The sequence below is a fragment of the Centrocercus urophasianus genome, unplaced genomic scaffold, assembly GCF_019232065.1.
Source record: "Centrocercus urophasianus isolate 14NV4802_14NV808 unplaced genomic scaffold, USGS_Curo_1.0 seq_16, whole genome shotgun sequence".
NCBI lineage: Eukaryota > Metazoa > Chordata > Aves > Galliformes > Phasianidae > Centrocercus > Centrocercus urophasianus.
The window spans coordinates 7,441,934-7,454,542 of record NW_024884711.1 but is presented as its reverse complement, the minus strand read 5'-3'; the positions used below and the strand labels follow the sequence as shown (position 1 = coordinate 7,454,542).

At 39.3% G+C, this 12,609-nt stretch overlaps 2 protein-coding genes across 2 annotated transcripts in view; both read left to right on the top strand.

Moving 5' to 3' along the window:
* The first annotated feature begins 310 nt into the window (after positions 1 to 310).
* On the top strand, positions 311 to 10,793 carry METTL6 (methyltransferase 6, methylcytidine). The gene is made up of 6 exons (XM_042816704.1): positions 311 to 1,757; positions 2,393 to 2,527; positions 2,851 to 3,021; positions 4,450 to 4,591; positions 7,201 to 7,338; positions 10,676 to 10,793. The coding sequence occupies exons 1-6, from the start codon at positions 1,476 to 1,478 to the stop codon at positions 10,699 to 10,701; spliced, it is 894 nt and encodes a 297-aa protein (XP_042672638.1). The 5' UTR covers positions 311 to 1,475; the 3' UTR covers positions 10,702 to 10,793.
* Positions 10,711 to 12,609, top strand: part of SH3BP5 (SH3 domain binding protein 5) — a 61,956-nt gene continuing 60,057 nt past the window's right edge. Inside the window, exon 1 of the mRNA XM_042816703.1 lies at positions 10,711 to 10,873. Within this exon, the coding sequence (XP_042672637.1) occupies positions 10,811 to 10,873 (63 nt within the window). The 5' untranslated portion in view covers positions 10,711 to 10,810. The remainder of the gene's footprint in view (positions 10,874 to 12,609) is intronic.

Sequence of the window (12,609 nt, the reverse complement as noted above, 5' to 3'; positions counted from 1 at the left end):
CCGCCCCGCGCCCTTCCGGGCGCCGAGTGCAGCCGGGAAAGCGCTCCGGGGCCGGCGGCGGCGGCGGGTGCGGAGCGAGAGGCGCGGGGCCGAGCGGGGCTGCGGGCCCCGGGGAAGGGGAGAGGGGGGAGAGGGGCCGGGGGAGGGTCCGCCCCGCTCTCCGCCCTCGGGAGGGCAGGGCAGAGCGGGGCGCGGGGTAACGCGCCTCAGGAGCCGCCGCCAGCCTGGGCCGCGCCGGGCAGCGCAGTGAGGGTGAGGGCTGAGCGCGCGCGAGGCTGCTGGAGCGAGGCTGGGCGTGTGAGTGCTGTGAGGCTGGACAGGGTTCTGACAGCTCTTTGTTTCCTTTGCCCGTGTTTGTAGTTCGTGCTTGTGTTTGTGTGGTTCTGTTCGTATCACAGATGATAAAATGTCTAAATGAAGCGTTCTTTTTTTTTATTTATTTTCTATTTTTTGCTTTAAGTTAGGCACCGCTGCTTGTTCTCACTTCCATTTTGGAACATGGATGCTCGTTCCTGCCTGGGGTTGCTTGCATTCATATCTGACACACTTGTGTTGCCTGCACTTCCCTGGATTTAATCCAGTGTGCCGACCTGGGTCTGGATGTTTGCTTAGAACTAGCTTAACTTTTTGGGGATTTTTGGGTGGTGCTTTGTGGAGCCAGGAGTTGGACTCATTGATCTTTATGAGTCCCCTCCAACTCGGGATATTCTGTGATCAGGAGTAGGGTCTGGATCCCTCCTCAGCATACACAGGGCCCTGCTCATTGCTCCATTTTTCTTAAATCCTGGGGGGAAAACAAAACAAAACAAAAAACAAACTGTGATGGTTAAAGGGGTTATGATTACTTGGGAAGAAGCAGGGAAGGAGTGCTGACACAGGCCGGCTGCAGGCATCACTGTACTGGTTTTGCTCTGTTGCCTAAGTGGCTTGGTGCTATAAATGCTGATGTTTCTCTCACTGAGGTGAGAAGAGGAAGGAGAAATGCTAACACAAGCACAGATTGTTTTACCTCTTGAGTGTGACTGTCACCTGTTTATCACTACATTTGTCTTAGGTGTTGCTAACTGGAGTTCACAAGAACCAAAGCTTTCCTTTTAAGTCAGTTTTAGTGCAAGAAGTTTATAGCTATGCCATCTTTCTCCTGGAAGGTGGGTTTCTACAATACAAAAAGAAGACCTGTAGATTCTTTTAAGTATCTTCTTTAATTTTTACATCAGTGGTATTTCATACTCAGTGTTAGCTTGCATGGAAGAGTTCTGAAATTAAGAGAAGTCAGATGGCTTTGCAGTTTGTCAGGTGCGATAGATTACCATGAAGCCCTAATCACTGTGTATTGTGACTTTTCCTTTTTTTTTTTTTTTTCCCCAGTTGCTTTTAGGTATCCAGGAATTTTACCTAAGTTAAGAAATGTACACTGAAGAAAAGAAAATCACCCTTGGGTCTTCAGTGTTCGTATCTGTGTGAAAGATTCTAGGATGTTCCATGAAAACACATCAGCAGATTGCTTAACTACAGTAACAACTTCTACTGAAGATGGTGCTTTCCAAACGAAAGGCCATAATATGAGACTCCTTAGCCCAGAAGAAGCAGAGAGACTGGCAAAAGATCGGGTTTTGGTGTCTGACTTCAAACAGCTGAAATTGGAAAAAGAGGCACAGAAGAACTGGGATCTTTTTTACAAGAGAAACAGCACCAACTTCTTCAAAGACAGACACTGGACAACCAGAGAGTTTCAAGAATTAAAAGCATGTCGGGAGGTGAGCTCTATGCACTTGCTCTGTAACAGATGGGATTGATTGTTTTCAAATGATTTAATAGTACTTCTAATTAAACCATGAATTTGGGAGCACTAACATGTTATGTGTGCAGTGCTCTGTGCAATCCCTCAGTATCAAAGATGCCACCTCAGAAACAGGTGCATCAGAGCAATTTAAAATTGGATACTGAGAATGAAATCTAGAACATTTTTTCTGTGTCCTAAATAAACTATGATGTTTAAAGTTGGAGCATTTCAAAACACAGCTTTAAGGAAAAGCACCCGGAATTACAGGCTAATTGCAGAACATCGATGAGAGGAATAGTTATTTGCATCTGTTGTTCCTTATATCTGAATGAGACAAGAAAGAAATGGTACAACAATCTGTTTAGACATCTACTCCTCAAGTAATTAAGAAATATTAATGCATTCTAAAAAGATGTGTACTTTGACAGAAAAAAAAAGATTCTTCTTCTGTAGTGTCAAAGTTATCCAATGGATAGCTACTTTCATTTCTGAATCAATGGTAAATTAAACTTGATTATTGCTTTTAACATACTGATTGAACAATGTTTCTGCTGATATCACCAGGAAAATAAAAATGATGTGCTTTTTCTTGGCTTTCTTCCACCTCAGTTTGCAGACCAGAAACTGACCATTTTGGAAGCGGGCTGTGGGGTTGGAAACTGCTTATTTCCACTCTTAGAAGAAGATCTGAATATTTTTGCATATGCCTGTGATTTCTCTCCTAGAGCTGTTGAATATGTGAAGGTTGGTGTGATATTTGGAACTTCTTTTAGAGTATTCTTAGAAACTTATACAATTACAAGTGATGGGCTTCCCTTGCCTGTCTATATGAAGAGTAGAACAGAATTGTTTGACCTACATTTTTCCATGTTGACTTGTAGTATTACAGTCATATATATGGATGAATGTGTTGAAGACTCTGTTTGTTGGGAGCGGTACTATGTTTCTGGCTATGCGATACCAGCAAAATTTCTCAGGGATGGAAGCTTCCCTTGCTTTTTGTTTTTTACTTTTTTGATATAGTGCTGCTAATTTTCAGTGAAAGCATGCTCTTTTTGTTCCTGCAGAAAAATTCCCTGTATAGTACTGAAAGATGCAAAGTGTTCCAGTGCGATCTTACCAAAGATGATCTTCTGGAAAATATACCAGCAGATTCTGTGGATGTCGTCACCCTTATATTTGTGCTTTCTGCCATTCATCCGGACAAAATGCATCTTGTCTTGAAGAACATTTACAAGGTAATTCTTTAACACTTTATTTTACAGTCTTTAAAGCACTCGTATTCTCCTTAGCTTGAAAGTACAATTTTACTCTGAATCCTGGTCTAGTGTAAGTTATGAACACAACAAAATGGTATCTTGCAGCTGTCAGTTTGGCTTTGACATTGTCTGATACAAATGATGTTCATGGGTTGCTGAAATGTTTGGTGGTGAGGTATAGATGATAGCAAACTGTAGCTGACTTCCAGAATATGGAAAAACTTGCAGTTAGGATGTTATGGTTGTATGTTATTATTATTGTTGTTATTATTGTATGTATTGTTATTACTAAACCCGCTTGACCTGTGATGATTTAGAGATGGAGAGCTTGGAGATTAACATTAACGTAGAGGAACTCAGCACCCTGGGCTGCTTGTGTTGGCTAATAGGTAAACATAGACCCATCCAGAGGGCAGTTCTGAAAGGTCACAATTCAAATGGTTTTATGTTCCTAAGGTGATCTCAAGTCAAACATTGGCTGGAGTTTCATAGTCAACATGTGCTTTTTTTTTTTTTATGTAAGTGTAGGTCTGCCTTTGGGCTTTTATATTAGCAGATATCCTGCTGATTTTGTTATCAGTTAGAAAAAGGAATGTTTGATATTTTTTTTTAAATTATTTTTATTTTTTAATGTACCTCCTGCTATTTTCTAAAGTTGCGATTGGTTCGTAGCTCGTGCACCTGAAAAGGCTAATTACTGTTTTCTGTGTGGAAATGTCTGGCTCATTGAACTCACTTGTAGGTTTCTGTATGAATTTGCAAGTTGCAAATATTCACTTTCTCCTCCAACAAATGCAGCTGGTATTGCTGAGGTAGAAAGGTTGCATGTATCAAATATCACAAGTCAGAAGGGGTAGTGAATATACGTTTCTAAACTATTGCTTGATTCTCTTATCAAAGAGCAATTTAAACAAAAAAATGAACACCTAACCTGCAACCCATTTTCCTAAAATTGTTCTTTTTTTTTTCTTTTTCTTATATTGCACTTTTTTTCCTTCTTGCATTAAAAACATTGTGGATTTCTATATTTTATTTAGCAGAATTGTGTGCTAGATGGTACGTAGCCAGCAAACGAAGTGCCATGTTAGGACTTCATTTTTATTGTTACAGTGCATACATTTTTCTTTCCACTGTGTTTGAAGAGTGTTGCAGAAAGCTTATGTAATTGTTTAGCATCCAAACAGATATCTGAAGGCAATTCATATTGTAGTGTTCATGGGAAGGAATTCTTTTAAAAGCTAGCAAACCAGTTTGTATACAACGCTTTTGTTGCATGAGAAATGAATTCAAAATATATACAGCTTGTGTTAGGATGGAGTGTGTTAGGATATGTCTTAATAACGTGTATATAAGCATATATACACAAATCCATCTACCTTATTAAAGCATGCATGTTTTACATGGCAGGTATTAAAACCAGGCAAGTGTGTCTTGTTCAGAGACTATGGACTGTATGATCATGCAATGCTCAGGTTTAAATCTGGCAGCAAACTTGGAGAAAACTTCTATGTTAGACAAGATGGGACAAGATCATATTTTTTCACTACAGGTAAGATGCTTTCTTTTCTGTGATCTTCAACTTAAGTTTGATTCAGAGAATTGGTAACATGCCCACAGCAGTTTTGTTTTTGCACAGGTGACTGTCAAACAGTCGTGTACTTCATTTGTCTTCTCTTTTTGTTACTATTTATGGGAGGCTGTTTATTGGATCGACAGGACTTTATGGAGCTGCTATTTGTTTACAAGCTTTGTGTATTTTCTATCGTGTAACAGGAGCAGAAGTTTCTAAATTTGTAGATTTCAATCAGATTTGTTGTATAAAGGAAAAAGAACAAAGTTCAGTAAAAGTTCAATAAAAATATTTGTGACACAGTTTTGTTGAGGTTATTCGTGAGGTTATTCTTGGTGTGGAAGACGAAGTGTGCCAGTGAAGTGCACAATTTGTAGATGAAGCAAAATAGGGTTTCCATTTGATACAGCATTTTAACAGCTTTTCATTCAGTGCTCTGAATGCTTTATGAAGGACGGTAATTATTGCAGGTTATTGGCTGCTAAATGGAAGCACAGAGACATGAAGGAATTTGTGAAGGCTCTCAATATGAACTCCATATGGGTTTATAGCTCATCTCTTAACTCCCAGTTCTTCATACTAAACTTTAGTGGACTGTTACTTCTCCCTGTCAAATGTAATTGTCAAATTGTGAAATGAAAGCTCTGTGTTTATTTCTGTGGGCTCTTTTTTCCTAGTCTGAAGCAAAATATAGCCACTGAAGAGGCCAATTTGAAGCCAAGTAAAAGTTCAAATTTTATGACTTAATGTATTACTTAATTGCTTCTGATAAATAAAGAACATTAATCGTGTCTGAGATTTTTCTATTTTTCACAGAACTATGATGAAATCCTAGATAATGCAGGCTATTCTACAGCTTCATTAAAGCGCTTCCAGAGCTATTATTTACTGAGTGATTTTTAGTTCCACTTTAACAAACTAGCTCTAAAAAAGAGAATGGATGCTAAAGGGACCAAATAAGAAACTGGCCTATCTATGTAAATTTAAATCCCATTCTTACTGTGTGTTAGAATTGTTTCTGAATGAGAAATTCTGTTCTAGTGTGAAGGTGTGCTTTGGAGGAAAAATTGGGATAGGGAGAGTGAAGAAAAATGAAGGAAAAAAGTGAACTGGTCTACATTGGTTGTGTGAGCTGTTGCTGTGCCTTGGGAATATCTGTGGCTGTCTCACGGACCACCTCTGCTCCTGCTTCTTATTCATTCTGATCGCATTTATCTTACTAATTTTCATGTAAATATTGGTTAATGCTTGAGAATTCCTGTGTTACTAGAAATGTGACTCCATCATTCTTGTATAGTTGGTAACCAGTCCTATTTTTTTAATTTAGCAGAGGCACTATTCTGCTACATCAAGTCATTACTACGTAGAATGATTTGAACAATGCCTGTTTGTAGTGTATCTGACCTAAGATAACAACACTGATGCTCCATGGCAATGAATCCATTCTTCCACTCTTAGAAATAATCTTAAATTTGGGGAGGAGTAAATGTTTCTAATTCTGATTCTGTTCAATTTATTCATATAAAGTTTCAGTTGATGCACAAGTAAGTGCTATTTATTAGTATTTCATTAATGTGGATTCTCCATTTTAAAAGAATACACACTGTTTATGGCCAGTCCGTGTGGTTTCCTGTTGGGCTTATGATGACATAAGCCTGCCTTCCTGCTGAAATTGGTGGTCTCTTTTGCCCTTTTCAACGTATCACCTCTTCTACTTCTTCTAGTTCTGGTGCTCCTAAGCCACATGATCAGCTCTTTTGGCAAGCCCATCACCTACTGAAAAAGAGTGTGTGCCTTTGTTTTCTACCAAGTAGCAAAAGTTTAGTATGGCTTAAATTTCCAGAGGAATCACACCTGAAGTAAATGAAGCAAGGGGTGGGAAAAGAAGGATATTGACTTGTAGCTAATATGACAGGTCAGTAGCGTGGGCAGCCCTCTCTGTTGCATAGATGACCTTGTCTGTGAGGCACTTCCGCCATCCCAAAGGGAGATAAGCTTTGAATTGTGGTCTTTTGTGTTTGAGAAATGTTGTCAGTTTGACTTAATGCAGACTTGGTACCACTACAACCACTTCACTGTTTTTTTCCTTTTTCTACTGAGCAGTGGTTTGTGAAGGTCAAGTAACTTAGGTTTCTTCACAAGCAGAGATCCATTTTCAAGTCTGGATCACTTCCGAAATATTTGAAATAAGTGTTGTGTTCACCTGACGAAGCCAGCTGTGCAACTCGAAAATGCATTGGTGTCAATCACAGGGAGAATGAGAAAGCTCAATAAAAATAAGAGATGTGCCATGTTTTGGAAACTAAACAGTAACTAGCTTAAGTCTCAGTTTTCAGGCTGTTTTGCTTAAGTCTCAGTTTTCAGGCTGTTTTGCTTAAGTTGATGTTTCCAAAGGTGTCCTGTATTGATTTTATTCAGAAGTGCAGCATTCAGCTTACACAGAACAGCTTGAAATCTAAAGGCATGTGTGGTTTTCTGTACGCTAACACATTAGAATGTAAGCTTATAAAAACACTGGCTAGTGCTTTAAAAATAGCAGAAACGTAATTTTTCATCTAATGTTTTTGGTTTTTTTTCTTCACTTCTAGAGTTCTTGTCTCAGCTCTTCAGGGCAGAGGGATATGAGGAAGTGGTCAACGAATACGTGCACCGAGAAACTGTGAATAGGAAAGAAGACTTGCGTGTTCCAAGAGTTTTTCTTCAAAGCAAATTTCAAAAGCCTTTCAGTAAGACATAAGTTCTTTCTGATTAGCAATAGCATCAATGATAGCACATAGTTTTTCCTTGTGGGTGTTCGTCTGCTTCATACTCCATAAATGGCTGCATCCTCTTGGTTTTCATCCTCTGATATGAAATATGAATGTTAATTCTAATTAAAACTTTAAGATGGTTTTGCAAAGCAGGAAAGTTGATGAGTACCTGTGTTACTGTTTATAAAGTAAATCCTCTGCAGCACTGTCGGGTGAAAGAGATTTTAAAAATGTTTAAGTTCTAGTTTTTCTTATTAACTAGCACAATCACTATTTCCATTTTTATTAAAAACTATTTTTAAATAAGCATTCTTTTTCTATCACTTGTGTTTGTGATTGACATCTTAATGTTACAGTATTTCATCTTTCCATTTCTCCTATGAAGAAAGGTTGAGGGAACTGGAATTGTTTAGCTTGGAGAAGAGAAGGCTCCGGGGGGACCTCAATGTGGCCTTCCAATACTTGAAGGGAGAGTATAAACAGGAGGGGGAACGGCTGTTTACAAGGGTGGATAGTGATAGGACAAGGGGGAATGGTTTTAAACTGAGATGGGAGATTTAGGTTAGATATTAGGAGGAAGTTTTTCACACAGAGGTGGTGACGCATTGAAACAGGTTGCCCAAGGAGGCTGTGGATGCCCCAACCCTGGAAGTATTCAAGGCCAGGCTGGATGTGGCTCTGGGCAGCCTGGTCTAGTGATTGACCACCAGGGCAGTTGAAACTAGATGACCTTTATGGTCCTTTTGAACCCAGGCCATTCGTGATCTTCTTTTGGCATTTGTAGGGCTTCTGAGTATGATTTCTCAGGTGCAAGAATGAAATGGACTCAGTGAGGGATACTTTTGAGTTGCTTCAGTATTTTAATCTTTTTAATGTGCTCAGCGTTTAGATATTTTATATGAACATATGTAAACATATGTTCTTAATTTTATGCTTGAAGGAAATTGTTAAAGAAACAATTTGTCTTTATCCCTAATTAATTTCATATGTTCTTCCTTTGCTGAGCCAAAGCAGTCAAGGTTTTTCAAGTCAGTTTCCCCTTTGGAATGAAAATTTGTAAGCTAGAAGTACTTTATTTTACATTAAGTATATTCTGCTTCTCCTTTCCTGAGCAGAGGTCTTAACTCTTCTCTGTCACTCTCAGAAAAGTGTTGGTCTTTGCTCTTTCTGTCACTAAAAGGGATGCTGATGTTATACCTCAGCCTGTCAGAGTCCTGACTGCTTGAAGGGAATTTTTCTTTTTGCTTTGGTGGCCCTGGCTCCTTGTAACGCAGAGCCACTTTTTCTTGGATGATATCTGAAAAACATGTCTGCATCTTTAATCTGCATTTTGACCAGCTGCTCTGCATCAGGGAAAGTATCTGGTGACTTGTGCAATTGGCAGCAGCGGTAATGTAACGCAGACAAGTTGCAAGAAGGGAAATTTCGGAGAAATACTATCTTTTTGGGTGTGGTTTTTTTTTTTGTGGAAGGAGTGGGGAAAATGTGTGCAGGCAGATGTTGGGACAGGGCCAGAGAGGCGTGGAACCTCCTTACTTGGAAATACACGGAAGTTGACTGGGCAAGGCCTTGAGCAACCTGCTTGAGAGTGGCTCCAAATGGGGATTTGATCTCTTGTGGCATAAATTACTCAGGTTGTTGCTCCACTCAACTTGTGTGTTATTAGATGACACATGCATCTGATACAGATCAAAGGTGTTTGCTTATCTTTGACAACTATCTGCAATGCGTGATACTGAATTTTTTTCAGCACTTACACTGACTCTGTGGGCACGGAGCCCACAAGTGATATCTTTTTCAGTGTAAGGCCTGTTACTGTTACAGAGTTAATCAGTCAGATTTTTGAACAAATGTGAGCTGTCAGAGGTCTTATACAATTTGAGAAGGTTGTAAATAAATTTTCAGGAGATCATTGCTTTGTTTCAGGGCTTTACAGCTTTCTTCAGTTTGTTTTTTTTATTTTTTGGTTTTTTTTGTTTTCTGTTTTTTGTTTTTTTTGTTATCTGCTACCATAAGCCCCAAAGCTGGATTTATTGTACAATCAAACTTGGGCCTCTGTGGAAAAAGAGATTAAACAACACAATTCTTACGACCCTTTAAGGATGGTTATTATATGATATCTCCTTATTTTATAGAGAGTATCATCCTGGGATTTATGTATTACTGATTCCCTGCTGTGCAATCCATTAGCACTTTCTGCTATACGAGCAATAAATGTCTAGTAACATTTACAATAAATGGAATAATACATTAGAAGGGGATATAACAGTGATAGCATTATTATAATCTAAGCAATCATCATTTTGTAGCTTCCCTCAGCAAATGTTAATCTTTACTACAGCAGCTTTGCTATGATTGGATGTAGCTCTGTTGGCTTTAGAGCAGTTTGGACCCTGCAACTCAGGGCTGCCTACAGGGCTGGTGCTTGGTCCTTTCAGAGAGATGACACATAAACGAGGCAGAAGGATTGCCCTATCATGGTTTCTTGTTACTTCAGCATTCCTGAAAAGGAACTGAAAAATAGGCAAGTATTTAAAAAAATATTAGAAGTTTTCAAGTTTGAGTCAACTCAACAGACTTTAGCTGCAGATAGCAATTAACTTCCTTTTTCACTATGAACTAACTAAGCATTTCCTGAACAGTAGTGCACCATTTAGTGGCTGTATCTTCAGTACTTTAGTACAATTCTTCTGAGGGAACTGTTGCCACTTTTTGTATAGGACACATTCAAATGAAAGTAGTAGTCTTTTTTTGTTCTCATTTAGTCTCAATTCCAGTCAGACCTTGAAAATGAAATAGCTTTCATTACTCTACCATGCTACCCTGCTAGAAAGGCTTTCAACTATAGTGGTCATAACACAGAGGTGGTTTTGAGATGACTGGTCTCTATACCTCTGCTTCAATGCACTCCAAATCATTGCAAGCGTTTTTAACTGTGGTAAAGTTTGAGGAAGTCGAGGGAGCTTTAAGAAGTCATCACATGAGATGTGATAACTGATGGGGATGCATGTGTCTGCTGTTGTGCTGAAAAAAGTGCTGACCCCTTCAAACCTATGCAAGCTCACCAGAGACAGTCAATAAGGACAGATGTACCTGGAATAGTCTCAAAAGGACTTGACAAAAATAATTATGTGCACCGAGTTGTGCTCACCTTGCACAAACAAGCTACTATGCCATTGCTGTAATTAATATATTGATCATTCTGTGATTGAAGTTGTCTTCAGTCAGTGAGGGCTGCTGAGACTGAATTAATTGCTTGTAGAAAACCTTCCTTTCATTTCCCTTAAGCTGAGCTAGCTGCTTTATCTGGCAGGTGTAAATAATGTGGACTCTGGTTGAAGATTTTCCTGCAGTTATGGAATCCTAAACATCACTCTCCTCTGTGGGATTCTCCAGTGTGCTCTACTAGAACCACATGTGTTAAGAGAATCTATTAGAACAAAGGCAGATGGTGACCATTTACTGTGGGGAGGCACACAGATACGTTGCACAGATAGAAGCTATTAGCCAGGTAAGATGATTCATTAGAGAACTCTTTTCTATTCCTACTTCCCACCATTCATTGTGTTTGCACTGAGGAGAAAACACTACTGCTGTGAAACTCAGGAACGTAAGGGCATGAGGAAAGTGCATGTGATTTTTTTGAAAAGACTCTTGATCTTGTGTGCCTCTACATAAATGATCCTAGTTTAGGAACATCTACCCTTCTGTAAGTCATAAGTCTTATCTTAAGAAAATTTGATTTGATTTTGAAGGTCTTTGCCAAAGACACAGGTATAGCCAAATATGTTGAAAGATTTAGAAAAGCAGCTGCATGACTGAGAAAATATATCTAGGTTTATTTTTCTGATTTGACTTCTAAGGTGCTTAATACTTCAAGTCACTTCAGTGCTTTTTCAGAGTTCCTGCCATTCTGTGCTGTGTTATCCTTTGTCAAGCTAAGTGTGCCCTATCAACACCAGCTCAATTTTACATCTGTACTACCTAGTGGACTTGCATCTGAAATATTGGAGGGTACTCGAAGGAAAATTCACAGAGCAGACAAGCCTGCCTGCTATCTGGGCTCCATTTGGTGTTTTTCTACAATCACCTCCTTTTGACTTCTAACTATCTGTAGTAGATTTGATATACTACGTGCCAGTGGGATTGTTGTACAGCTGACACTTAAGGATTTTGGTGCTACTTTTAAAATTTTTTTAAATTTTTTTCTAGCTTTGGCTTCAGGCTTCTATGTGAAAGGTGATGTTTAATCGGAATTTCTGTCATCTAACAAAAGCCTTTTAAATAAACCAGATCTGATGCTGTTATGTTAAAACCATGTTATTCAAAGGAAGGAGAAAAGAGAAGTGGGCAGAAGGAAAAGAGAGCTGTTTCCTACGCTAATACAATAGAGCATGGTTGTCCAGCCCTTTGGCTTGCCTGGGCCACACTGGGTGAAGAGGAATTGTCTTGGGTCCTTGTAGCAAAAATGCTAAGGCATGGCTTGGACCTGTCATTGAGCACCTGGTGGGAAGGCAGGGCCAATCCAGAGGAGCTCAGGTGCCAGCAATGCACATGAATGACCAGAATAGGTGGAGCCAGGATCCACCCCTTCCCAGACCTCATTTAAGGGTTGGCAGTGTAAGCAAAAGTATCTTATCTAGAGATTTCTGCATATCTGAGGCCTTTTAAAGGTAAGCAACATTTATTTATTTATTATTTTTTTGTGTCTACTGCTTTTGCATTTGAGTGAATCCTCACTTAGTGTGGCTTGGGATCTTGCTGCTCTGCTATCACTGTTGTATTTTCCATTATGTTATGCTTGGTGACTGAGGTAGATGTGACAGCAGTGCATGAATTTAGCATGGATTATCTTAAAAGCATAATGTGTTGGTTGGTTTCTGGGATCCCTAGCAGCCTGAAGAGGGAGCTCCTGGGGGAAACTCCAAGATTCCTGGGTTCCCCGTGGCTGCGTGCTTCATGGGCTATTGAAGAATAGGGACTCAATTTTCAATTAATATAAATATATCATCTGCAAATTTTCAAATGGATTGTACAGAGTTGCATTCAGACATTAGATTCAAAGAAAATTCTAGTCGTACTTCTCTGACCAGAGAGAAACACCCTTCACTTCACAATCTCACCTTCGTGGCTGCTGTTAGTGTATCAAAATGCATAAAATCACTTGTATCTTGAGCTTGCCACAATTTTAAGATTCATTTTGAATGCCTCTATGATTTGAAGCACGGCACAAATGATCCTCATCTT

Bases quoted from the DNA above. Each gene is read 5' to 3' on its own strand.
- METTL6 (XM_042816704.1), top strand. From the start codon at position 1,476: ATGTTCCATGAAAACACATCAGCAGATTGCTTAACTACAGTAACAACT. The intron at 1,758-2,392 runs GTGAGCTCTATG...CTTCCACCTCAG, and splicing joins AATTAAAAGCATGTCGGGAG to TTTGCAGACCAGAAACTGAC. The intron at 7,339-10,675 runs GTAAGACATAAG...TTTATCTGGCAG, and splicing joins CAAATTTCAAAAGCCTTTCA to GTGTAAATAATGTGGACTCT.